Source organism: Grammomys surdaster, unplaced genomic scaffold, assembly GCF_004785775.1.
Source record: "Grammomys surdaster isolate TR1022 unplaced genomic scaffold, NIH_TR_1.0 215, whole genome shotgun sequence".
Lineage (NCBI taxonomy): Eukaryota > Metazoa > Chordata > Mammalia > Rodentia > Muridae > Grammomys > Grammomys surdaster.
Genome location: NW_021604660.1, coordinates 99487 through 126914, shown reverse-complemented (window position 1 = coordinate 126914; position 27428 = coordinate 99487). Strand labels below are relative to the sequence as shown.

At 39.2% G+C, this 27428-nt stretch overlaps 1 protein-coding gene across 1 annotated transcript in view; it reads left to right on the top strand.

Annotated features, from left to right (window-relative positions):
• The window catches only part of Pkib (cAMP-dependent protein kinase inhibitor beta), a 28624-nt gene extending 3206 nt beyond the window's left edge, over positions 1–25418 (top strand). The window contains exons 2-3 of the mRNA XM_028772607.1: positions 14408–14584; positions 24672–25418. Of these exons, the coding sequence (XP_028628440.1) occupies positions 14408–14584; positions 24672–24739 (245 nt within the window). The 3' untranslated portion in view covers positions 24740–25418. The remainder of the gene's footprint in view (positions 1–14407; positions 14585–24671) is intronic.
• Positions 25419–27428: the final 2010 nt, after the last annotated feature.

The following is a 27428-nucleotide window of genomic DNA, read 5'->3' as shown; positions in this document are numbered from 1 at the left end:
CAGTCATGCTAGACACTTGTCTGCGAGCATAACAGAGTGTAATTAATAGATAGTGTCAAGGATAGGTGCTTGACCATGGGGTCTGTGTCAAGTTGGGCTAGTCATTGGTTGGCCATTCCCTCAATCTCTGCTCTATCCCCTGCCCTGCATTTCTTGTAGTCAGAATACATTTTGGGTGGAAAGTTTGTGTCCCTATTGCTCCAATGAGATTCCTGCCTACGTACTGGAGGTGGCCTTTTCAGGTTCCATATCCTCACTGTTGTTTTTACTACTATTGTTCTGTAGCACAGCTTGAGGTCAGGGATGATCATACTTCCATTCTTTTATTGTTCATAATTGTTTTAGTTATCCTATTTTGTTTGTTTGTTTGTTTTTGTCTTTTTTGGGTTTCTTTTTTTTTTTTTGGTTTGGTTGGTTTGGTTTGAGTTTGGTTTTTCTTTTCCCTATGAAATTGAGAATTGCTCTTTTAAGGTCTGTAAAGAATTGTATTGGAATTTTGATGGAAATTGCATTGAATCTGTAGATTGCTTTTTGCTAAGATGGCCATTTTCACTATTTTAACACTACTGGAGCATGTGAGGGCTTTCCATCTTCTGATATCTTCCCTTTTTATTGGATAATTTTATTTATTTACATTTCAGGTGTTATCTCCTTTCCCCATTCCCCTGACCCACCCACCACCAGAAACCCCCTATTCCATCCCTCTTTCTCCTTTTTGCTTTTATACCATTTTAATTACATGCTATCATTCAGGTCAGTTCTAGATTGAGGAACAAGCAGTACAATAGATGCAAATAGTCAAGGAACAAGCAAGACAATAAACACAGATAGTCAAAGAACAATCAAGACAATAAACAAAGTTCCATGATCACTCTCATGATCACTGTTTCCAAGGGCTTATCAGGATGACCAAAATATCTATCTGAGCCTACCTCTCTGTCCTAGCCCAAGGTCATTTTCATGTCTGAAGCCTACTTCTTTGTTCTTGCCTAAGACCTTAATTTCTTTCTTCAGTGATTTGGAGTTCTTGTCATATAGGTCTTTCACTTGTTTGGTTAGAGTTACACCAAGGTCTTTTATAGTATTTGTGACTATTGTAAATGATGTTATTTCCCTACTTTTTTCTTGGTCTGTTTTTCATTTGTATAAAGGAGGGCTACTGATTTCTTTTTAGTTAATTTTCTATCTAGCCACTTTGCTGAAAGTGTTTTTTAGCTGTAGGAGTGTAACTGCCCAAGCTGCCTCATGTTTGGGGGTCACTTTGTAATGGCCCGTTCTGCTGCTCCTGTCTGTGGGTCAGGGCCTAGCAAGAGAGAGAGAGTGGGGACGGAGACTTGAAGAATGGAGACAAGACAGGGAGTCTGACCAAGTCTCTTCGAGTCTCGTTTATTGAAAGGAAATCCTGGGTATTTATACCCTTTACCACGTGCCTTGCCCTCATGGACAAGCACAGCTGAAGGCACTACGTCATGTGCCTTACAGCGTGGATATCATGTGCACCTAGCTGGCAGTGAGGAGACCACGTGTGCCTTGCAGCAATGTGGAGACCACGTGTGCACCTAGCTGCTGGCAGCACTAAACAGCAAAACAAGATATGTGAGAAAAACAAGATGTTTATCAGTGTGTGCTCAGCTGTTTCGGGCTGTTGAAAACAAGTCTCTTGTCAGGGTATATGGCTCGAGATGGCTGAAAAGATGATAGCCTCTTTTGGCTAGGTGTCAGCTCCCAACATAGGAGTTATCTGGTAGAGTTTTGGGGGTTGCTCATATATCATTTGCAAATAGTGATACTTTGACTTCTTCCTTCCCAATTTGAATCCTCTTGATCTCCTTTAGTTGTCTTATTGCTCTAGCTAGGACTTCAAGTAGTATGTTGAATAGATAGGGAGAGAGTGGACAGCCTTATCAAAACACAAAATCTACAGAACTAAGACAAAATATTTTAAGCTGCAAGGAAAAAAGGCCAGGTAACATTCAACTTAATGAAAATATCCATAATGCAGAGTCTACTGGATGAAAACTATATTTGATACTATCTGTAGCATACTTAGTGAATTTTTACATGAAGTATTTATTGTTTACATTCTATTTCTAATAAATCATCTGGTCTGATAGTTTAAGGTCTTTGTTTTTGTCTTAGTTTTAATATGAATCTATCCTTGGTCATTGCATTTGTAAATGGTATGTGTTATGGTAGGTTTACTGATAAAACTTTTTTCTAGTTGCTTTCTAATGGCTCTTCTTGACACTGGACGACGCTATTTCCAGATAATACTTCTCATACTCATCTTTCCTATGTAACTGGGAGACTTTCATGGTTCCCCAGTGCCCACAGGAAAAGATCTACTTGTGCATTTTAATGACATTTGTTTCTTTGTAATAAGCATTCCAGTAATGAATATGCCCCAACTCAGTAACAATCTATGTTAGCTAGGCTTTTTCTTCCTTAGTAGGGGCTTACCCTTTACATGGTGTCGCTACTCAGTATTTTAGTTTTAGTCTTGTTATCACTATTTCCTCAGAATCTGGCCCTGAGCAAAGCACCCTGCATATGCTCAGTAAGACAAAGGTGAAAGGAGACAGGCAGCCCTCTGTAACTGTTCCTGGGAGGTGCAACTGAAGAATTAGTGAGGATGGATGGATCATGGTCTTTCTAGGCTCAAGCTAACTCAAATCAAGACGCCTCGGTTTCCTTTTCTTTAAATTAGACTTAGTAATAGCAACCCTACAACACAGGATCACATAAGGGAATTTTCACTGAAGAGCTTAAAAACTGTGCATGTTCAACATGATTTTGTCAGTGTCCCTATTATAAATATTCATATGGATCTATGTAAGGACAATTACAAAGAGGCCATGAATGTGAGAGAGCGGAAGGGGGTGTTTGTGAGAGGTTGGAAGTAGGAAAGGGAAGGGAGGGAGAATGGAATTATATGGTAATTTCAAAAACTAAGAAAAAAAGTATCCTTTAAAAAAATCATCATTACAGAAAGTTTGTAAAACAATGACCTGGAAGAGAAGACAAGAAGTCACAGTAACTCTACCCACACTAGACTGCTGTCCTTGTTTCAATCTAGGTCTCTTACCAGGTTGTCTCCTCACACTTTTAAAAATAAGAGATTTGTACAAGTTTCAGAATCATTTTTTCACTTGCTTATAAAAGCATATTCTGGATATCATTTTTATGAACTCATTGTATTTATATAATAAAAATATTGTGACATTTTCACTTTGCAAAGGATTTTGTGCAGTCCAATGAATCCATTTGAATATATTTTCATCTACTTAGCATGATTATAGGTTAATATACAAATAATTTGAGGAAAAAAAATTTTTTTTTGGTTTTTTCGAGACAGGGTTTCTCTGTGTAGCCCTGGCTGTCCTGGAATTCACTCTGTAGACCAGGCTGGCCTCGAACTCAGAAATCTACCTGCCTCTGCCTCCCAAGTGCTGGGATTAAAGGTGTGTGCCACCATTGCCCGGCGAGAAAAAATATTTTAAAGACACAATTTTTCTTGCCATTTGCTATTTGATTGAGTTTATATTATTGTTGTTTTGCTTTGATTTTAATATATGACCTAAAAAAGCCCTAGAAACACTTAAAATTTTGCTACTGTGATTTTTCTAATTGTTTTCACTTGATCAGGCATTAAAATGCTATCTTCTCTTATAGTGAGAAAACAAACCAGAGCCCAAGAGAGTGCGATAATTTTTTGTCTTTTCTCTGCAGCCAAGGAGAAAGATGAAAATTATATTCATTTACAGAGGGAATAAGATACATTCTGAGAAATTTTTCATTAAATGGATAAAATAAAATTCATTACTAAAAGTTAATGTACATATTAAGTATATAAATGCATGTAATATATAAATATACATATTTATGTATGAATATATTTGTATAATATACATATATGTTAATAATATATGTACATTATATATTATACACAATATATAAATAAGTTGACATATAAGTATGACAGTTCATTATACATAAAAATTATATAAATATTATATACAATATATAGTATAAACATACAAATGTAGTATCCATTATAGTATATATTTTATATATTATATACATGTGAATATATACATTCAATATATATTATGTATGTTTTGAAGTATCACACAGAAAACCATTTCAAATGAGGACTTCATTTCACACTTGAGCATTGACATGAGTTCTTAAGGACTCCATTACCCAGTAGTGACCCACATTAAGTCATACCTGCCTCCGATGTTGTCCTTTCATGTATATAGTCCACATACAGAAATTGAAAGTCCCATTATCTAAAAAGGAACATCCCCACAGCTGACTCAAGCTTATTCTTCCAGTTTTTTGACTTTCAGCAAAACTTTTAAGTTCTCTGCTGACTAAATTCCTACTATTAATATCAGAGTAGATTGATATAACCCATTTAACTCTCTTGGACTCAAGCAGCCAATGTCTCTAAATGTTCCTGGCTAGTAACTACACAGATGAAACGTATTATCAAGGCTATGATAGAGTATTGTCATGTACATCAATGTTCTGTTAAGCCGTCCTGTGATTTAAGTCTTAAGGTCAGACTATTACATGGGTTATGCTATTGACTTTAGGTCAGTCAGTTTGTCCAGTTTAATATTAATGCATCCCTTTCAGAGAAGGCTTGTGTCAGAGCATAGAGATACTCAATGCCTGGCTGAGGATAAACATTGATGCTGTAAGAGTTTTGCATTAATTATGACTCTGCAAATGGTAGCTAATGTTTGTTACACACACACACACACACCCCTGTATTTTCCTAGCTTTTGGCCTTTATGCAGAGCTATTTAAATGTGATAGTGTAACAAAATCCACTTTCTGGTTGAAATCTTTACTTACAGTCTTGTTTTTTATCTTGTTCTTTAGAAAGATGAAAGTAAATTTTACTTCTGGCTGGCTCACAGTTGGTATAGGTATCAGCTTGTAATTCACATTTGTTTAGTGAATTTGCTAGGCAGGTTTCCCCTTCTTCCCCCAGGTTTTATATGAATCAGAGGAACACAAAAACTTTTCTAGTGTGACCATGATGGTTATATTAACTTCTCCTTCTCTCCTCTCTACTGATGTCATCAACTGCCATTTGACACTAAAGCTATGTCATTAGCAGAGAAGCCAACCCACCTGAGGTGAGTGCAAGTCAGTTCTAAGAAGTCTAAAATTGTATTATTTTCCCCACAAGTGTAAAGTGTGAGGTTTGGGTGTCTTTGTTCCTGTTTAGAAATATTAGGATATTTTGTGTCAAGAAGCAATTAGAAGAGGAAAAGGGTGAGTTGGGGCAGATCTCAGGTCAGTCTAGGGCCTCCATTAGCTTGCTCCCTGTGGAGCCACGCCCGCTTCTGGTGTTGGAATGAACCTTGTCCTCCTCTGCTCCCCTAGTGGAGCTGAGCTGCTTAGCATGTGGTTCTCCTGAGTCACCAGTCAAAACTGGGAATTCGTATCCCCTCTCTGGCTCCCTAACTGAGCAGTAACTGGTGTGGTGCTCCTTCAATTTTGAACTCTTCTTCCTTTCTGTCTGCTTTCTTTCATGAGAATGGTTCCTTCTAATCCTTGCCATGTTTGTTGTTGTTGTTGTTGTCGTCGTTGTTGTTTTGTTTTGTTTTTTTTCCAATTTGGATCTCTTAGAAGGGGAAGAAAGGATTGCTAAAGTAATAGAAATTGTAAAACAGGAGGATGCTGTGGTTGATGGCTAGAAAAAATGGCACTCATCTAAAGGAGAAGTAAAACTGTCTGTGTTCTAGATGTTGCCCAGCACATACAACACACAGAGACACATAAAAACGATAAACACATAAACACACACACACACATACACACACATAAACACACACACACACACACACACACACACACACACAAATGAAGCTCTAGTTTCAATCTCTACAGCACTGGGGGGTAGGTAGGGAAAGATCATGTATCTAAGGAAAGCATGCTTGTCTTTTAGGAGAACTTTTAGTGCACTAGAGGTGTTATTTTCTTCTATCAGTGGCTGCTCTCTCCTGCTAAGGATTGGGACAGGAGGAAGCATGATAGCAAATGAAAGAAAGAATGCTTTCTGGACTTGGAAAGTGTTTGACAAGTTGGCTTTATGTTGACTTAAGTTTGGATTCAACTGTTCCTTTGGGAAGTTGCAATGGATTTGAGGAGGCATCATAACAGACTGGCCTCTAGAATTATTTACAGAGGCGATTTCTTATCCCTACACCACCATACACATAGCTAAGCATCCTGTACCATGTACTGAAGTACTAAGCATACTCCATTTCACTTCATGTTATCACCATAAATAGTCCTGTTTTGAAACAGTACGTATTACAGTACTGGAAAGATACTCAGATTTAAGTATGAGTTCATCTAGAAGATTACTGGAGAATAAAATTGTTTGGATTTGAGTACTAAATGCTTAATTGCTTAAAATTTTTCTGTGCTAGAGCAACTTTAATATGCATATGAATATTTGTTGAGAATTTCTTACTGCAAGCAAAAATCTGAACATTAAAATTGTGAAGTAAGATTTCATTTATTTTTGTCTTATGCTAGAGACATAGATATGTCACAAATGAAGGAATTTCAAAGAGGCATATCTTCAAGTAAGAATGTAATTTTATATATATGCAAATACTCCATTATACATATGCAAGTTCTCCATTTAGCCTAAAATAGAGTTGTCACTGGTTGAATTGGTGTGTTAAAGGATTCACATCTTTTAATTTTTTGACATTAGGACTTGAGGTTAAGAAAGGTGGCGGGAGGGAGCAGACTGTGTCTCATCTCAGTATACTTTGCTTCCTCTTTGTGGCTTGTGGGATGGTGCAGGGTTTGCATGTGATTACATGGATAAATATCTGATCTGTTGGTATCCGAAGAACCAACTATCCTGTGTCTTTCACCATGTTTAGAGGAGGTCTGTGTATACAAAACAGAAAATCACACACAAAAAAAGTATCTTTACCAACAGAGAACTGGAGAAAACTAGCATCAAGTATAAAGATATTGAGAACTGGAGAGAGACAGATAAACCCTTGCCTCCCTTTTCCTCTCATCTTTCTTTCCTTTCCTTCTTCTTTCCCATGGAAAGTGTTTATTGTTGAAGCTTCACACTTGCTAAGCCTTTGTTCTATCAATGAGCTAAGTCCTTAGTCCCTAAGTGTCAGTTGAGACCAGCTTTTGGCCAAGAAAAACAATCACTTCCTCAAACATACTTTTTAGAATTCCTTTTTGCTGTTGTTGTTATTCTAAGTGTTGCTTTCCTCAGACAGTCTGACTCATACAGCCCCTCTAAGAACGAAGTTAGCAGGTAAAAGATTTATTTGAAGTGTTATGCACAGAATAAGTAGTGATTTCACTGTGGGAAGTGAGGTGACAAAACAACCCTGAGATTCCATCTCACACCAGTCAGAATGGCTAAGATTAAAAACTCAGGTGATAGTAGATGCTGGCGAGGGTGTGGAGAAAGAGGAACACTCCTCCATTGTTGGTGGGACTGCAAGATGGTGCAACCACTTTGGAAATCAGTGTGGCGGTTCCTCAGAAAATTGGACATAGCATTACCCGAGGATCCAGCTATACCACTCCTAGGCATATACCCAGAAGGTGCTCGAACATATAATAAGGACATATGCTCAACTATGTTCATAGCAGCCTTATTTATAATAGCCAGGAGCTGGAAAGAACCCAGATGTCCTTCAACTGAGGAATGGATTAAAAAAATGTGGTATATTTACACAATGGAGTATTACTCAGCTATTAAAAACAATGAATTTGAGAGGTTCCTAGGTAAATGGATGGAACTAGAAATTATCATACTGAGTGAGGTAAGCCAATCACAAAAGAACACACATGGTATTCACTCACTGATTATTGGATATTAGCCCAGAACCTTAAAATGCCCAAGATGCAACTCACAGGCCACATGAAGTCCATAAAGAAGGAAGACCAAGTGGGGGTGATTCGGTCCTTCTTAGAAGGAGCAACAAAATACTCAAGGGAGCAAATATGGAGACAAAGCGAGGGACAAAAACTGAAGGAGGGGCCGTCTGAAGACCTTTCCACCTGAGTATCCATCCCATGTGCAGTCACCAAAGGTAGATGCTGATGTGGAAGTCAGGAAGTGCATGCTGATAAGAGCCTGATATGGATGTCTCCTCAGAGGTCTTCAAGAGTCTGACATATTCAGAGGCAGATGCTCACAACTAGCCATTGAAGTGATCATGGGGTTCTCAATGGAGGAGTTAGAGTGAAGACTGAAGGAGCTGAAAGGATTTGTGGCCCCATGAGGAGAGCAACAATACCAACCAACCACAGCTCCCAGGGTCTAAACCACCAGCCTGGGAGCACTTATGGAGGGATCCAGGGCCTTAGCTGAATATATAAGAGTGGAGGGCCCTGCTGGGCACAGGTGGAAGATGAGATCCTTGACCTCATGAAGGCTGGACGCCCCAGGGGGTGGGAGTTTTGAGGGTGGGGAGGTGGGAGTGGGGGGGGGTAGATAGAGGTTACATCCACAAAGAAGAAGGAGGAGGTGTGAGGGGATTGGGGGTTCCTGGGTGGGTGGGGGATGGGGTAGGGGGACAACATATGAAATGTAAATAAAACATCCAATAAAAAAATTAAAAAAAAAAAAAAAAGAAATGGGAAAAGAAGGAAACTGTCAGCCTGCTTCAAGTAAAGACATCCTCAGAAAGGCTGGTGTGAGAAAGAGGGTGTGCTATATAGTCTATAGGTAGAGAAACAGTAAGATCTGTTTGTAGCTACGCTTTCAACAAAGAAATACACCATATTCTAAGTCTACTGGGATTTTAGTATTATCCATGTACACACGGTTATGTGTATATATGCATACAGTATGCATGTTTGCATGTATGTACGTATATATGTATGCTTGTATAAATCTAGTACTCTGTTTAGCTTGAACATCTTACTTTCTTCGTTTGTGTTTATACCTTACCCTCCATATTTTGGAGACTGCAGAGCATCTGGAGTGCATGCATACATGACTGTGTTATGGTCTTCTGTTAAAAGCTATATTTTCAAGTAAGATCAAGTATGTCCAGGGCAATACAAATGGCATTACCTCATTGGGAATACATGGCTTCGGTAGAATCTTCTAATGTTCAGATGGTTCCAGCTCTTGTAAGCAGCACAGTTGACAAAGCAGAACTCAGCTAGAATCCTCTGTTAATTCTGAAAATGACAAAGAGGAAGCTTTGCTGGTGAGTCAGCCACCTTAGTTAGCAAACATTCATATAATGAGTTTTTTAAGCTTTCAGAATTTAAAATGCCTAGAAGCTTATCTTGGATTTATTTCCCTTGGTTGTATTACCTCATCTTCCTATGAACTATGCTCTTTAAATCTCACAAAGCATTGAAGAAGAACAGTTGTCTTTCTACGTATACCATTCCTTAAAATATAAAAAGCACTACTGCCTAGAAAAACAGAGAAATTAAATGGCTATTTAGGGAAGGAAGGAATATCCACTTCATGATTTTCTCTGTATATACTCAAAATAGTATTGTTAGGACGCTTCTGTGCTAATTGTCTGTTGACTCATAGTTTGTCTTCCTTCAGTCTTTCCATACTATAAAAGAAATATATGTTCACTTTTTAACACATTAAAATGTATTGAAGGAACTAAAAACTGCTTGATATGGCTTTGTTCTGTCTTCAGTTCCCAAATAGATCTTTTTTTTTCCTTTGTACGAATCGTGATGGGTCATTATTTTTTCCTTTTTGTTCCTACAATACAAATATTACTTTTACATTTCAAAAACATATTGTGAGCATGCTTCTGTCTGTAGAGCTGACACATTCTCCTTTACCTAGCAGTATAAAAGCAATAACATGATTTACACAGTTTATTCACATTTCATGATGGACTTTGCAGTTATGTCCAATGCTACAGGGAGCCTGTTGTCAGAGAATGCAAAGAGCCAAATAATAAAAGCCAGAACCAAGGGCCCTGCAACCTCTCTGTAAGCCACCACGTGTTGGATCAGAAAGAGTCCACTGTAGATTGCCCCATCTTCCCACAGTTCTGAGGGCTGAGATGATGAGCTCCCTGGTCTATCAGTAGTGGTATCTTGGTCAGCATGAGCCCCAGGATCTGAGAGGAGAAGGATGCAAATGTAAACTGAGAAACAGCAGAACAAAGCCCGAGAGGAAGGTAGCCTGGTTGCTAGCTCTCCATGGCCTGCCAGCTCTGACCTTCTCTTATTCAGTAAGATCCTCGTTATTGAATGTAGCTGACACCCTTTTAGATAGTTTTGTAATGTTTTTGTTTAGGAAATTGTAGCATGATATAATAATTGTAAAGGTAAAAGGAGCAACTTCCCACACAGCAAAACATTAACTCAGGGCCTGCTGTAGTCATTATTTAACCTCAAATAGGGGCTTCTAACCTACCTTTGATCATTTAGTTCCCATATGACACCCAACCTTCATATTTATAAAAAAGCCTTTATAGCATTAATTGGGCAGATATCTACCTTCTAAACTATTAGAATTTACTTCTTCATCAAGAGCCCTGAGTTATAACTTGCCATGTTCTATCTGGGCAAGCTCTTAACTCCCATCGACCAACCCTCATGGCCATATTTTCATGATTCATGCCCCATGTCTTCTCTCTCCATTTTTCCTACCCTACCCTCACCCCTGCTGTTTCCTGCCCCCAACCCCAAGCCTAGAAATCAAAACCCCCGTCTATTTTTCTTCTTCCCAGCCATAGGCTGTAGACATCTTTATTCACCAATCAGGGATAACCTGGGGGCAAGGTTACATGCCATCACTATGGTGGTATGCAACCATGTAGATTCTCTTGTTACTGGAGCAACCAGGCCTTACATTACAATACATAACAAAAGACCAAACTGTAACAAGGGCCCAGGACTCTGCTTCTGCATTGATGACTGTATTCATATTTTAGAAACTCTCTTTTAATATTCAAGTTGAGATTTGTGTAAAATGTACATAATATAAACATAACTAGAAGTTCTTTTGATAGAAGATAAAAAAAAAACCTTTGTAACTTTTCTTACCTTGTAAGAAATGTATGATTTTATGTAACATATAATATTTAAATATTTAAAATATTATATTTTAATATTTTTATATCTGTTGTTATGTTTAGCTTTACGGCTATGGATAATCAAGCATGAATTCAGGGTCTGGACCACCAAGCCAAGCATAGTGTGTTTCCAGTTACATGGAGAGATGATTTTTGAAGATAAGCATTTGAACATGGCCCTCACGTCTAAGGCAATGTTTACTGATGGGAGATAGAGTTAGGGCCTCATGGGTAGAGATTCTTACAAACTACCAAATATTTAAGATAATGCCTGTGTCTGTCTCACACTATGTCTCTTACACACACACACACACACATAACACACACACACACATGACATGCACACATGAAAACACACAAAAGGGGCAAGACAGAGGGAGAATTTTAAACAGAGAAAAGTTAATGAAAAACAGAATCTAAAGGAGGCATACATGCAGCTAGCTGCATATATCAGCAGGATTTATAATTCTTCTTAATAATTACCATGTCATTTTGATTTCATGGCTGACTGGATTAGCGGTTATGCAACTTCATGTCAGTCATGGAATCTCTCATTCCCAGTGGCGATATCCAAAAAATCTAGATCATACCTCATTGCCTTATAGAATTATAATGAAATTTAAGTGATGTAGTAGACACAAAATATCTATAGATATTATTGAAGACATGTTGGTTTCTCTGTTACAAAAGTCAAGAGAACTCTAGCAAGAAGGTCTTTCTTTTGAGAACGAAGAGGATACACAGGAAGAAGGTCAGATAAACTATAGGGAGAGGTGACCAATGATGCAAGTAGTCTCTTGTCACTTGTGCTTATAGGAACAGAGAGATGTTTACCCATCATCTGTCTAGATAATTACCCTGTGAATCAGACAGGGTGATTGTCATAGCTGATTTGTAGAAGTGAAACTGTGACTTATAAATTTAAGTGAATTGCCCACAGTCACTTTGCAACTCTGTAATCAAGTGTATTCCTTTGAACTAATAGTTCAGTGTTCATTATACTTCTCCGAGCCATCAATGCCCAGACACTTGGCAAGTATCAAACAGCTGGAAGTCTAATTCCAGACTGTGTCTGCAAACCTCGTATGATGCTCACAAAAGGGGACTAGCTAGCACAGTAAGAGAAGGGCTTTTTATGGTACTTTCAGACTACCACAACACTCCTGAGAACACCTAGGGCACCACATGAATTCTTACATGCAATGGACGAGAGCTGTGTTCCTAATTCCAGATGCAGCATGTGTGCATATTCTCATTTTGTTATTAGCATTTTCTTAATGGAAATCAGTTGTCTATGAAAAGCTATCCTTTAACTACTATGAGAAGGCTGCCTTTTTTTCTTCAGGCCAGAGTTTGGTATGTCATAAACACCAAAGAGGATTGAATCCATCCTTTGGTGGACACTGGGCACATTTTGTGTTCTGAGGTAATTTGTCAGAAAGTATAAACCTGTGCTTGGCCTCTGAGTACAAAAACCCTGCAATGGGTCTGTTACCACCAAAGGCCAGACAAACTTCATTGTCTGGGATTGAACTCAGGGACATGTCTGAGGGCTGTGCAGAACTGGACCCATCCCTTTCCTGGGCATCCATGGGACAGCTAGCCCTGAAGGCATGGGACCATGAGAGATGTCCTTGTCCCTCACAGCTACATTAGGGAGAGTGGGCCTTGTACCTCACCTGAGTTGCACAATAGAGTTGACCCTGGTGATGAGGGTCATGTCTGTGAGCTGGCCCCAAGGGGGTGGATGTAAGAGAGGTGGCACCAAGTGTATGAGTGGGGGAGAACTGGACCAGTAACTTTTCTGCCTTGCGGCAATGTGGGCTAGAGAGAGATACTCTTCCCCACCCTCAGTCTTTGCTGCTGGTGGCTGATGGGAGAGCTGGCCCTGGAGTCATGAGAGAAGAAGAGCAGAGTGGGCCCTGCTCCTCACCTGCTGCAGCACTTGGGGGAGCAGACTCTGCACCTCACCGGGGCAGCACAGTAGAGCTGGTGCTGGACACGGGGATTGGAGGTGATCAGGCCTGAGGAGGTAAAGACAGGAGAGCTGGTCCTGCCTCTTGTCTGCTTGTGGCGCATGGATGAGGGAGAGATGACCTCCTCTCCTCCTTTGTCCCTCACAACCTGTGACAGGTTGTTGCAATGAACATTTGCTAGCAAAGTAGTATGGACAAAAGAGTATACTGTGGGACACACTGTGACACATTAGAGCTTCCACAATAAGATGCTTTTTCCTTTGTTGGAGGACGAGTTTGCAAGGGTGGAGGGTGGGTATGAGGGGAGGGACAGATGAATGAGATTGGGGTACATGATATGAAATTCATAAAGAACCAATAAAAAGTAAAAAAAAAACCCTGAATATATATGTATACGTATACACATATATACATATGCACATATACACATACACACATACACACACACACACACACACACACACACACACACACAGACACACGCAAACAAACACACATATTCTCAAAGCCTTGCTAGGACCTGACACATGCTATCTACTCAGCAAATTCAGCAAATGCCTTCTACCATCATCGCTTCTGAGTTACAGCTCAAAATCAATTCTTAGGAAAACTTAGAAAAAAAATCATATTTGAAAGACGGTCAGTTTAGATTTTTCAGAATATATAATAACTGCTACCTCCTATACAACAAACCTATACAACAAATGGTTTCTTAAGAGTTGTCAGAGAAGGATTATTTGTAGGAGGATTACTAGGAGTCATTCCTAGGTGCTGGCAATGATTGTGTCCACTCAGCGTCAAGCAAAACTGCGTAGCATAAACCTGAGCATACTGAAACCTACCTGAATCAGCACACATTATGTCTCAACTGTGGAAGGAAAAGCCTCAGATAGAAAATCGAATTTAGTTCTAAAGAGTAAGGAAATGTGCTTTGTTTATTCCCCACAATTACAGTGGTTTGGTTTCAGCTCAAATAAATACCACAAACAATTACTCCGGGAGTGGCCACTCCAGTCTGTCTTCATTGGTTGCCAAGCTCCGGGTTGGCTGATTCTTCCATAGAAATAGCAGAACAAAAAAGTCCAGGCCTTCTACACCCTCAAGCGTTCGAGTGTTGGTTTGGGATCCAGGATTATTTATAGCAATCTGGTTCACAGAAGTACTTCCTGCCCTATTCAGCAAATGCTCACGTGGACATCCTAGAGCCAGGGCGCAGACACTGTTATTGTGCCACCGAGATCAGCTCTTCAAGTCTGTAGCGGTTTTGATGTAGCCATTGGTCTCTGAGGTGACCCTTTTACTTCTGACCGGACTCATTTTTTAATGTGTACATTCTATCTATAGATTCTGTGATGAGGACAGAGTCATCGGAGATGACTGATGTGGAATCTGTGATCACTAGCTTCGCGTCGTCAGCAAGGGCAGGCCGTCGCAATGCCTTACCCGACATCCAGAGTTCACTGGCTACAGGTGGATCCTCTGATCTACCACTGAAGCTGGAGGCGTTGGCTGTGGAGGAAGGTAAAACTCCTAATCCTCGGAAATAAAGCACTCACCATGTCTCTCTTTTTAAACTCTTTCTCTGGAGTAGCCTTTTAACTAATTATAAGTGATCTCTTTTCTTCTTGACCAAAAGCTCTCAGGTTTTAAGGCTAAGTGGATTTCTATGCCCTTCTGAAACTGGGCAATTTCTTTCTTTCTTTTTTTTTTTTTTTTGTTTTTTCGAGACAGGCTTTCTCTGTGTAGCCCTGGCTGTCCTGGAACTCACTCTGTAGAACAGGCTGGCCTCAAACTCAGAAATCTGCCTGCCACTGCCTCCCAAGTGCTGGGATTAAAGGCGTGAGCCACCACTGCCCGGCCTGAAACTAGGCAATTTCATCTGTTAAGTCCTAAAGGTAAACATAGAAACAGGTGTTCTGTCTATTGGATGTGCATGATCACGTGATAGGATTCTAGGTTCTACCTCCAGTACAAAATTAATTAAGTAGTCATGAATATTAATCATTGCACTGGATCTGAGTACTGTGGCTCAAAACTAGTTCATTATCTGTCTTAATCTGCCACTTACAATTTGAGAACCTAATACAGAAGCTAGTGACTTCTGGATCTTCTAACTTTACAAGAAGTAATGAGAGATGATCCCAGACACAAGGTATCGTTTCTTATTTCTATTATTGCTATGTTGTCTACCCTTCAATTTTACTACTGTTAAATGCTGGGACCCCAGTGGTGAGTAGGGCAGATGTAAATGCCTACTGTCCTGTGGATTTGATAGTCCAACAAGAGTGCTAGATTTTTAATGAATAAATACATAGTCTAACAATGATATGCTTTATCAGAAAACTGGATGGGTGCTTTGTAGAGAGTTCCTCAGTGACGACATTATAATAGAAATCAGAGCAGCCATCACTGAAATCAGAATATCTCAAGCGGCTGAGGCAGGAGGATTGCTATTAGATTGTTGCTATCCTGGAATACACAGTGTAAGTTATTTTTTATTCTCCTGTATAATTGTCATGTGGGAGGCTTACTGTCTCAGACTGCTTACCTAGGCCTAGTCCTGAAAGCTTCTGGCCCCCATACAATCTTATCTAGACCTAGAATGTTTTCAGCCTCTAAGACTTAACTGCTGAATAAGCTCACCCTTTCTAGTTCTTTTTGAGCTCTGGCTGGTTCAACTCCGCTATTCTGGCTCAAACTCTTCTCCCAGTCTGGCTTCTCTCAGTTTATCCAGAATTGCTGTTTGGCTTCAAACTAACTATAGCAATCTTTTCTAGTCTTCTGGCTCCTTTTTATTCTCTTGCTCATTCTGTCTTTACCTGTGTCTAACTTGTTCTCTCTTCAATCTGTTTCTGTAATACTCTGCTTATAAAAATGCCCCCTCCCCTCCCTCTCTGTCCCTCTCTGTGCTGCTAAACTAACTCTCTCTCTCTCTCTCTCTCTCTCTCTCTCTCTCTCTCTCTCTCTCTCTCTCTCTCTCTCTTTCTCTCTCTCAACTCTACTGTACAGCTCTCCAGGAACTTTACTTTATCCTGTACTGTACTCGCTTCCTGTCTGTTTCTCCCTTAAGTAGCTTCCCTTTCCTCTCTCTTCTCATGACAGAATAGGAAGTCTGTCAAATCTTTCTCTGATTTGTCACTTAGTCTGCCACTCAATTACACATCACTTTCAAACGTGAGTGCTTCCTTTACAAAGTAACTATACCTTCATTGTTTGAGATTAAAGGTGTATACTAAGGGCATCTCTGTCTTCCAGCCAGGAGGATTAAAGGTGTGGCTAAGGACTGAGCCATACTAGAAACAGGTCCAAATACCCTATAAAATCAGTAGTTCGCAGGACAGCCTGTGCTAGCTACAGTGTAAGATTTTCTTAAACAGATACCAGCATAATGACAACATCAGTTTATATACCAAGGTAGAGGGGAAATTCCATGTGGTTCTATCATTAGGTAGAGCTTTGGGAGGTCAGTGCCCACTGATAGAGAATCAGTTATCTCCAGAGAGGAGTTCCCACTTAGTTTGCCCAATTCGTAGTGGTCAGCCATGAACACATACACACATGTACAAAGCGAAATAGATTCAGTAGGTTATTCATACAAATGTGGATACATATATGATTGTATGTATGTGTGTGTGTGTATATATATATACATATATATATACATATATATATGTATATATATGTGTGTGTGTGTGTATGTGAAACTAAATAAAAATAGGTTATGAATTTGTGTGAAGAAGGAAGGAGCTTGGAGAAAGGAGTGAATTATTGGTGCAGTATGCATGAATGAAGTTCTCAAATGCAGTGCACATGGATGAAGTTCTCAGATGTAGTGTGACCCAGTCCAAAACCCACGTTTGGGGCCAGATGACCCGGTTCATTCTGCCCCACATTTGGGGGCCAAGTGTCCCAGTCAGTTCTACTGCTCCAGTCTGTGGGTCAGTCAACAGGGTCTAGCAAGAGAGAAAGAGAGTGAGGATGGAGGGGCAAGAGATACGAAGAATGGAGACAAGACAGGGTATGTGATCAAGTCCCCCTTTATTGAAAGGAAATTCTGGGTCTTTATACACTTTACCACGTGTCTTGCAGCCGTGAACAAGCAGGGGAACACAGTTGAAGGCACTTTACCACGTGCGCCTTGCAGCTGGGGCACTGCAAAACAAGATATGTCAGAAAAACAAGATATTTATCAGAGTGTGCTCAGCTGTTGTAGGCTGTTGAAAAACAAGTCTCTTGTCAGGGTATATGGCTCGAGATGGCTGCAAAGATGATAGCCACTTTCTGCTAAAAGTTGGCTCCCAACAGTAGTTTGCATGGATGAAGTTCTCAGATGCAGTGCTCATGGATGAAGTTCTCAGATGCAGTGTGCATGGATGAAGTTCTCAGATGCAGTGCTCATGGGTGAAGTTCTCAGATGCAGTGCTCATGGGTGAAGTTCTCAGATGCAGTGCTCATGGATGAAGTTCTCAGATGCAGCGCTCATGGATGAAGTTCTCAGATGCAGTGCCCATCGATGAAGTTCTCAGATGAAGTGTGCATGAATGAAGTTCTCAAGGAAACCCACAATTTTTAAAATACTTAAATAAAAATCCAACCACTCCTTTGTGCATATCATAACAATCCAGCTCTAAGGAGATAGGATAGGGGAGAAGGTAGAATATAGAATGCAGAATAAACTGCTGATGCAGTCTAGAAATAAAAACCGACCACTATGGGTTGAGGGTGAGTGAGAGAACAAGTTCCTCAGGGTAACTATGGACACAGATACAAGGGCTGGATCTTGGGAGACTTTAGAAATACAAGTGGAGAAAAGGATTTTCATTTCCAATGAGAGTAGGTCAAGTGATGGGTTGGCATCTGATTCATGTTTAAAGTTTTCTCATTAAATATAAAATGGAAAGTGGGTGTTTGGGAAGCATTTATGTTAAATTATGGATATGAACCTCCCATTAGAAAAATCTCTTTAGGCCAAATTAAACTTTTGGATTCACAAGGAAACATGTAATCCCAGACTAGCCAGAGGTGAACAGTTACCGAAACTCAAAGGCAGCGGGGGAAGCACACAGTCTTCTTGCATGAGATCCTTCATGAGGGTGGTAAGGCAGGCACGGGGTCAGTTCTATCTGTCTCCCCTCACCAGGGGACTTCAGGGAGACAAGGTCAATGGAGCTACAGAAGCCCTGTGTGCCACATGAGCTACTACAGTGTAATACATTGCTCAATCAGCAGAATCATGGTTTATAGGGCAACCCAGTGTAATGGTTCCCTACAAAGCACTTACTAATTTATCCACTTACTTATTTTTATACATTCTTTTCTAAAACTGTGAATTGAACTTGGGCATCATATATGCTAGGCAAGTACTTTTCTACTGAACTGCATTCCTAGTCTATCCTCCCATTCAGTTTTTTTTCAGTACAGATGTATTTTTGTATAACCATCCTATATGTTGTACGATTAGACCCAGATTAGTATTGTATCCTAATTAACCTAAGACAAACATCTCCTTAAAAAAGGAGGAAAACAAAAGTTGACTAACCCATGGGAAGTGAAATATAATGACTTCAAGTCAGTAGGAAGGACAGAGAAAGGGGTGGGTTAGGGTGGTGTCTAGTAGGCAGAATCAGAAGGACTTGCTAATGAATTTGTGTATTGTAGAGATAAAGAAGAAAAATGGGTGATAACCCCTAGAATAACTGAGTTCAATGTAATAGGAGCGAGAGAGAGAGAGAGAGAGAGAGAGAGAGAGAGAGAGAGAGAGAGAGAGAGATTGATTAGCTGAAGTGAGGGCAATTTTGAGAGTTAAATGAGTAACAATTTTGTTTTCTTTCATATCTCATTAGAGATCTCTATTCCATGTGTATACTTTAAATAGTTGAACATGTCATTTCAGAATATATTTTATGTTATAAAGGAGAAAACATTTTCTTAAACATGAAATGTCGCATTTTTTTTCTTTCATTTTTGTTTTCTTGGAGCCTAGATCCTAGGGGCTTGCACTTGCTAGGCAAGTCTTTACCACTGAACTAAATCTCCAACCCCTGAACTGGTCCCATTTCTGGTAAACCACGTGAGCAGATTGTTTTTAGTACAGATGGAAAGACTTACTGTAAGAAAGAAAAGGAGCCCAGAAAGGCCACTGTAATGTTGCAAAAGTTACTCATAGTTAAGCCTTAACAGATTATGTGTCAAAAAAAGGGATGTGACAGTATCTAGCTCTAAGACCATTAAACTTAGCACCAGCTTTCTCAACATATCGTCATGGAGAGTTTCCTGAATTTAATGTATATATAATAATAATGTAATATATGTGTGTGATATACATATACATACATATATATGATAAAGAAGATATTCTAAAGTTTGAGAATTCCATACATGCATATAATATATTTTGATTAAATATACCCGTTTTCCTTCCCCTTCAACTCCTCTCCTACCTCCTCCAGACTTCTTCCTCAAAACTTCACATGATCTTTAAAGCCAAAAATAGAAACAAAGACAACAATTCACTGAATCCTCCCAGTGCTACCTTTATGTACATCAGAGAAAGATATCTGCTGGAGTATGGAATACATCCCTGAGGAAAACCGACTCTTGCCATCCCAGTAGCCATCCATTGCCAGTAGCTCCTCCAATGGGGTGAACGCTGTTCATAGTCTCATCAGTAATTCTCAATAGGTGCTATCCTGTTTGTCTTGTCTCTTAGGAGTTTCTAGTTGGATTTTGAGAAGGATAATTAAGAAGCCTTCATATCACTATCTCTTTGGATCAACCATGACTAAGAATATAATTTACAGAATCATTTGCTTCTTCTTCTGCTTACAGAAGAAGCCAATATTGTCTAGAATGAAATCATCACCAGTTCTAATAGCTTTTCCCAGAAGGATGTTTTGTGGGTGGTTAGCTCAGAACTAGCGATGACAAAATGATTGCAGGACTAACTTAGTGCCTTGTATTTCATGCTGCACAACATCATGGATACTCTTTTCCTCCAAACATAGTTTCTGAAGTTCTACCCATGAGCATTCATGAAATGCCTACCATGTTCTTCCAAAAAAGAAACCGGCTGTGACCAGGACCCAGATGCTTTCATGACCCAAGTCTTCTTGTAGCAGATACTTGCATTTCTGCTTTTGTTTCATAGAAAAGTACCCTGAGAATGTGTTGCTTTTTTTGACTACTAATTTTCTTTTCTCCATTCTTCTTCTAGCCCTAGTAATATGTCATCCTATCACACATATGTCTGGGCCATTGTCTTTGCTATAATTGTTGGTCAATTCTTGCCCTTTCCTAGCATAATCTTTCAGAGTGTTTAGCATGACTGGTTATTACTTCTTCCTTTAGACAGTTTTCCTCCTTACATTCCCTGGACACTTTGGTTTCTTGCTTTTCTTTCTTCCTCATTGACTTTTCCACTCTGGGTTTCTTTCTGCTCCTCTCTTTAATCACTTAATAGAATAGAATGCACAAAGCATAGTCTCTGGGCAGGTTGGTCAATGCTTCTTTGCTTCAAATGCTATCTGATCTCCTTGGATAGTTTCTATCATACTGATACCAAGATTTATGAGTTACTGAGTAACTTGTATGAGTTACTGTTCTTGTTGCAATGACCAACAGACTGACAAAATCATAGGAAGGAAGGAATGTTTTTTGTTGAAAATAGATTTTTCTCTCACATAATATATCCTCATTACACTTTCCTCTCTCTACTTCTCCATGTTCCTCCCCATCTCCCATTCCCATTTGGATCCACTCCCTTTCTGTCTTCCATTAGAAAACAAACAAGTTTCTAAGGGATAATAATAAAATAAAATACAATAAGATAAAACCGAAGCTAACATGTTGGAATAGGACAAAATAAGGAAACAGGAAAAGAGCCCAAGAAAAGGCACAAGAAATAAACAAAGAAGCATAAACTCACTTATTCATGCCCTTGGGAATCTCATAAAAACACTAAACTGGAAACCATAATATATATGCAAAGGACATGTAGGGTAAAAAGGAGCAGGGAAAATATATCTGTATAAAATGAAAGTTTAAAAAATGAGATAAAATGAAAAAAAAAACTGGAACAATATTATGGCTACTTCTAGGTTTTTTTTTCCCAGTCTGGAGCTCAACACTCTTCCTCCCCAAAGCTGGTTGCCAAGGCCTGTGAAGCTCATGACCAGGTTTATCACAGCAGCTCTCTTCTTAGTAGCAGTATTCTGAAGTTCCTTGTTGCTCTGACCAAATGCATTAGACAATCAAATTAAGGAGGAAGGATATACTTTGGCTCACTGTTTGAAAGGATGTACAGTTGAGCATAGCAGGAAGTCAAGAAGGATGGTGAGGTGCCTGCTCCTGTTGTCTTTGCAGTCAGGATTCAGGGAGGAATGAATATTGGTGCTCAGCTGGCTTTTTCCACTTTACTTTTTTATTCAATCTGGGATCCTGTGAAGAGATGTTGCCTGTCTTCAGGATAAGTCTCATTGAGTTCAGCCTCTTTGGAGTTGCTCTCACATATATGTTCAGAGGTATACCTCCTGAGTAATTCTGAATCTACTTAAGTTGATAGTGAAGATTAACTGTCATTAATTAATGACATGAATATCAGACTGGAGGTCCCTGAAGTTTGCTTTTATGGAATGAACTATCTGGATGACATCACTGCTAGGGTCTGGAACAGTATTATCAAATTTAGCAGGCATAAAAACAATCTTTGGCCCGCCTTCACAAGATTAGAATTGCCACAGCCCTTCTATACTTAGAGAAGGAAGGAGATGTCAGGGGCAGCCCTGCTTACACATTGAAGGCCTAAAATCAGCCATAGGCCTAAAATCAGCAATAGGTCTGTCATACATGTATACTAACACCAAGTCTTGGGTCTCAGTGGAAAAACATTGAAACAGATGACTATAAGCTAATGTAAACAGGCAGCTTTTGTGGAAATTTACAAGCCTGAGTAGTCATAGACCTTGTAAATAGGTAGCCTTGGCAGACAATACCAACTTTGATAAGGACAAGGGAGTCATAGGCAGAGTCATAGCGACTTGTCCCCTGAACCTTCACTTAGCCGATACACAGCTCTGAAAGATGTCTGTATTCCCACTGAACATCCACACTCCAGTGTCATTCCCTTCCTCACATCCTGCCTTTCTGTGTTTATAACCCCTGTGTGAATGAATTACGATTTGAGAAAAAATAAATTATTTAAAAAAATTATTGCCATAAATATTTAAAGTAGCTAAGTAACAGTAATAGTTGAAATATTGATACTTCAGAGATTCGCTCTCGCAACACACCAAAACACGTCCATCTCCTACTTATGAAACTAACTCTAGGATCAACATTTTCCTCAGCTTTGTGATGACCACCACAAATCAAATGGTATTCACCTAGCAACAGGTAAGAAGCATTCTGTACTGAGAAGCTCATTATAAAATAAGCAAGAGATGCTGAATAATAAAGAACATTAGAGTGACAGAGAGGAGGTGAGCCGTGACGGTTCCCTGGGCTGGGATCTTGTCATGTGACAGTGATGTTTTGTACCAGGTTTGGTTTTCTTGTTAAAGTTTTTATTTAATTGAAAATAAAATGGTTACAGATAGAAAAAAACAACAACAACAATCTTTGGATTTTTCCTTCTAAACCCCATTCTTCCTGTGTTTTCTCAATCTCTTCGAGTAGCTATTTCACAGCTCCAGTTTCTGAAACCAGAAATGTTGGCTCATCCCTATTTCCCTCTGATTTTACACATTCTTCCTCTCATCCTTTAGTGAATGCTCTAGCTGTGCTTTCAGAACTGGCCCACACATCCTCCATTTTTCTACCCGTTACTCATGGTCCTGGTGCTCCATCTCATGCTTTTCCTTTTCTTTCTCTTGTCCGTGTCACATATTGCTGCCTTGGACTTTACTGTTGTTGTCTTATTTAATTTCCTTTCTCTGTGTGATACAAACTGTGCACACTTTGCAGAGTTTTACTAAAATCCCTCCTTTTTAGATGCTATTTCCAGCCAACTCTGTATCAGTTTGTGAAGTCCAGGCCTAGAGACAGCTTACCCATCCCTATTTTCTTCTCTTGATTTAATAAACTCACGAACCCCTTTCACTTCTTAAAAATGATACACTCTACATATTTTGTTTATTGTCATTCTTGTAACTGAATGTTACCTGAGAACTGCTTCATGTGCTTAGCTTAGTAAATTGTTTTTAAGTAGAGGTCTCACATTATAGTCCAAGCTGGCCCGAAGCTCGTTAGATAGCCACAGTTGGTTAATAGACAACCGACAAGTGCAAAGTACTAAATATCAATTTCTCTTCAAAGATGCTAAAGATGGTTTTGTTAGGGGAAAGTTTGAGGGAATAGTTGAGATTTAAATAATTTCATTTAAATGAAAACAACCAAATATGGAACATTGCAAAGGATAAAAGAGAAAAAAAACTGTATTGCAGCGGAGCTGCATATATTCAATCCAATCACTCGGAAGGCAGAGGCAGATAAATCTCTGTGAGTTTGAGCCTACTCTGATCTACGTAGTGAGATCCTATGGGGAGGAGTGTTTAAAGATGGTAGTGATTTAAAATGAAGATGCAAGAAAACCGGGAAGGTTGGTCAAATAAAGAGGGAATTGTGGCTGGAATTGTCAGCCTTTTGTTGGGTCTGAAACTGACAGGAGTTGGTTCCATGAGGGCATTAGACTTTGGAAGTAAGAGTGTTAGTAGGACCATCAGCAAAAGTTTCTATGGTAATGAACAGGAACCTGCAGTCATGTAGAGTTATACTCGCTTAATACTTTTTCTTCACAGTTTATCAGTACAGTCGCTACATTTTCATCTTCCAATAAATGCCAACACATTCTGTAATCATTCCTGAGAGCACATCTTCCATTGTTACGGGAGGGGTCAGAAATAATAAGTCTGGATAACAGGAGAACTTAGGCATTTGGTTAAAGGAAGGTGAGATGGGATTGATTTTATTTTTCCTGAAGGGCAGAATGTAAGGGTATCCCCAAGAAGTAAAGGAAATAGGAAATCTAAAGAATACAGAGAAAGTATAGCCCAGAATAGGGGAATGATTGAGGTCCCATGTAGCCACTTAATGAAGGTTCAAGTTGTGATTTTCCCACAGGTCATTTAATCTGATTTTACTTTAGTTGGCCACCCTGTAGATCAGTGGTTCTCAACCTTCTTCACTGCTGTGACCTCTTAGTAGAGTTCTCATGTTGTGGTGACTGCCCCAATCATAGAATTATTTTATGGCTACTTCCTGACTGTAATTTTGCTGTTGCTATGAATTGTAATGTAAATAGCTGATATGCAGATATCTGAGATGTGACCCATAGGTTGAGAAACACTACTGTTGATGGAGGATATAGTGACATCTTAAGAGTCAGCCTGGCATGCAGGCCCAAGATCCTGAGGAAGGTTGACTAGGAGAAAGACTTATAAAGGACTCAAATATTTCCTCTCTATGCAGATTCATATCCATGTTGAGGGCAAAATATTATCTAGTCAGGATGAAAACTCCATCAGGAGGCAAAGTGGAAAATAACTTCCATTTGAAACATACAATGTATTTCTACATATTTTGCATATGATTGAGAAATATTTTATTTTTGCAGATGCAAAAATGAAGAATGAAGAGAAAGACCAAGGCCAACCGAAAAAGCCCCTAAATGAAGAAAAATGAAAGGCTTAGAATTTATCAAGGGTGTTGTTGATTTTATGGGTATTGAGAGACATAGCAGCTATGCATTCCTGGGGTGTTTGATCAGGTGGTAACCATGGTAACCCATGGTGATGTGCGTGTGTGCGTGTGCGTGTGTGTGTGTGTGTGTGTGTGTGTTTTGTTGTGATACTCCGTACTTAAACTGCAGCCATGATACCGAAATAGGTTATTAAAAGGTATTACCTTCAAATTGAACCCAAGGAAGGACACATTGTTCATACTCCAACAAAATTCACTATTTTGGGATTTACTTAGATATATGTTTAATTCTGTCTTAGCGAGCTAGAACATTTTTCTTGGTATGTATAGACCAAAACCTATTAACTTAATACTTTGTAGAATTTGTAGGAAATTATATTTTTTTGGTGAGAGGGAATTAGTAGTAAAAATCATACTTATAATATGTGCTTATTTTTAATTAAAATTGCACCATATTTCCCACAAAATATTAGGAGAGATCTGGAAATATTGTAAAAGTTGTAACAACTTAAATATCTCTAGAATGGTTTTGTCTAATGTATTTAGCATCCAGTCTGTATGTGCTGTAGTTTATCATATGGACCCACATAATATAAAAAAATTGTGACAAACTTGCTCATATGAAACATGTGTATTGAATAAATCTCACTATATTCCTTAACTTGGTGTATGTGTGCACCTTGTTTTAATGTGGATTGCACAAGGTATTGTGCTCTTTTTCTTAGACTGTTTTTTATTCTCTCAGCTTTTGTGTGTGTGTATGCAAATTGTTGCTACAACAATTTCATCAGAATGCTGATCTTAATTTTTATGTTTTTGCTAAAGTATGATGCTGTAAGTTAAAATAGCAAAATACATGCTTTAAATATATATTTAGATATAGGTTTTTTCTTTTCTTTTTTATTGAAAATAGATTCTCCTCTCATACAATACATCCCAATAACAATTTTCTCTCTCTCATTCCCCCTAGTTCCTCCCCACAGATCCTTTTTCCCAAACACTCTCATTATCCCTTCAGAAAAGGGCAGGTCTTCAAGAGACAACAGGAAACATACAAAAAAGAAGATACATTAAGACAAGGCAAAAGGCCTCAGATCCAGTACGGACAGGCAACCCAGTAGGATGAAAAGAGTCCTAAGAGTAGGCAGTAGAATCAGCGAGTCACCCACTCCCATTGTTGAGTTCCACAAACCCACGAAGCTAACAACCACAACATATATGCAGAAAACCTGCTGCAGACCCATGTAGACCCTGTGCTTGCCCCTTCTGTGAGCCCATGTGAGCCCTGCTTAGCTGATTCTGTGGGTCGTGTTCTCCTGGGGTCCTCCATTCCCTCTGTCTCCTACAATCTTTCCTCTCTGTCTTCCACAGAATAGTTTTCTTTTTTAAAAAGAGAACAGAAACATTAACTGAATAAAATTCCACAGTAGAAATTCATAACTGATACAAGTTTCCTTTATTTTGTCTTCTGAAATAGGCTGGGTAAAACGTGACAATACAATTGAAAGAATGGAGGATCTTCTTGTACCTTAAATCCCCTTCCGCTCATACCTGTATGGGATAAAGGTTAACTTTGTGACTACCTATACCAGAGGCAGATTTCCAAGAGCTTCATTATTTTCAGCTCTCAGATATATTTTTTGATAAAATAATCAACATTAGTATAGAGGTGTGCATTAAATTACTATTTAATAAAGTATATTAGTCATTAAAGTTTTTTATTTTTATGAATCTTGTTTAATGGAGTAATGTTGAGTGATCTGCATGACAGAGAGGACAGTTGTTTCCAAATGGGCTGGGATCATGATTCAGCCTCCTGGAGGACTTTGACACAGACTGGAAACTACGAGGGAAATGAAGTGGGGACAGAAGTGGCTGCTGGACTTCAGAGGGCAAAGCTGGGATGCTGCTATTAACAGGTAGTAGCCCTTATGAAGACTTCCCCAGAAGGTTTGGATAGCCTTTGCTGTCAATGTTACTAAAGTGAAGAGACTGAAGAAAGAACTTCCTGAATTTGAATTTTATTTCTATGTACTAGCAATGTGATCTTGAGCCAAGAAGATCCTGTCTGTTAAGTTTCCACATTATTCTCTGTGGAATGGCACTAATAACAACTTTCATTTTACAGTGAGTGTGATTGTTTGTTTTGATCAGCAACTTGACACACCTATGATTGCCTGGGGGAGGAGGCGTCTCTATGAGAAATTTTCTAGATTAATTTACCTCTGGAAGATCATCAATTGATATGGTGGTACTATTCTCTAATTTTGGGCTCCTAGATTTCATAAGAGTGGAAAAAATGGACAGAGTATCTGTAAGGCATGCCTACATTGATTTCATCTCTGCTCTGGAGTGTGGATGTGATGGCAGAGGCTACCTTGAACTCCTGGTACTCTGCCTTCCTCTCAGAGATGGACTGTAACCTGGAATTTTTACCTAAAATAAACCCTGTCTCTCCCAAATTGCTTTTGTGAGGATAGTTTATCACAACATCATTGATAAATTAAGGCAGCAGGTGAAACCAGTAATGATACTGTATATGTAAAGCTCTTGAATAATGCCTGAAAGAAATGTTTTGATAAATATTAGCTATCATCATCACCATGCTTTACTCCATTGCAATTGGTCTTATTTGTTGGTCAGGAAGTGGGTGGGTAGCTAAATTGGCTAG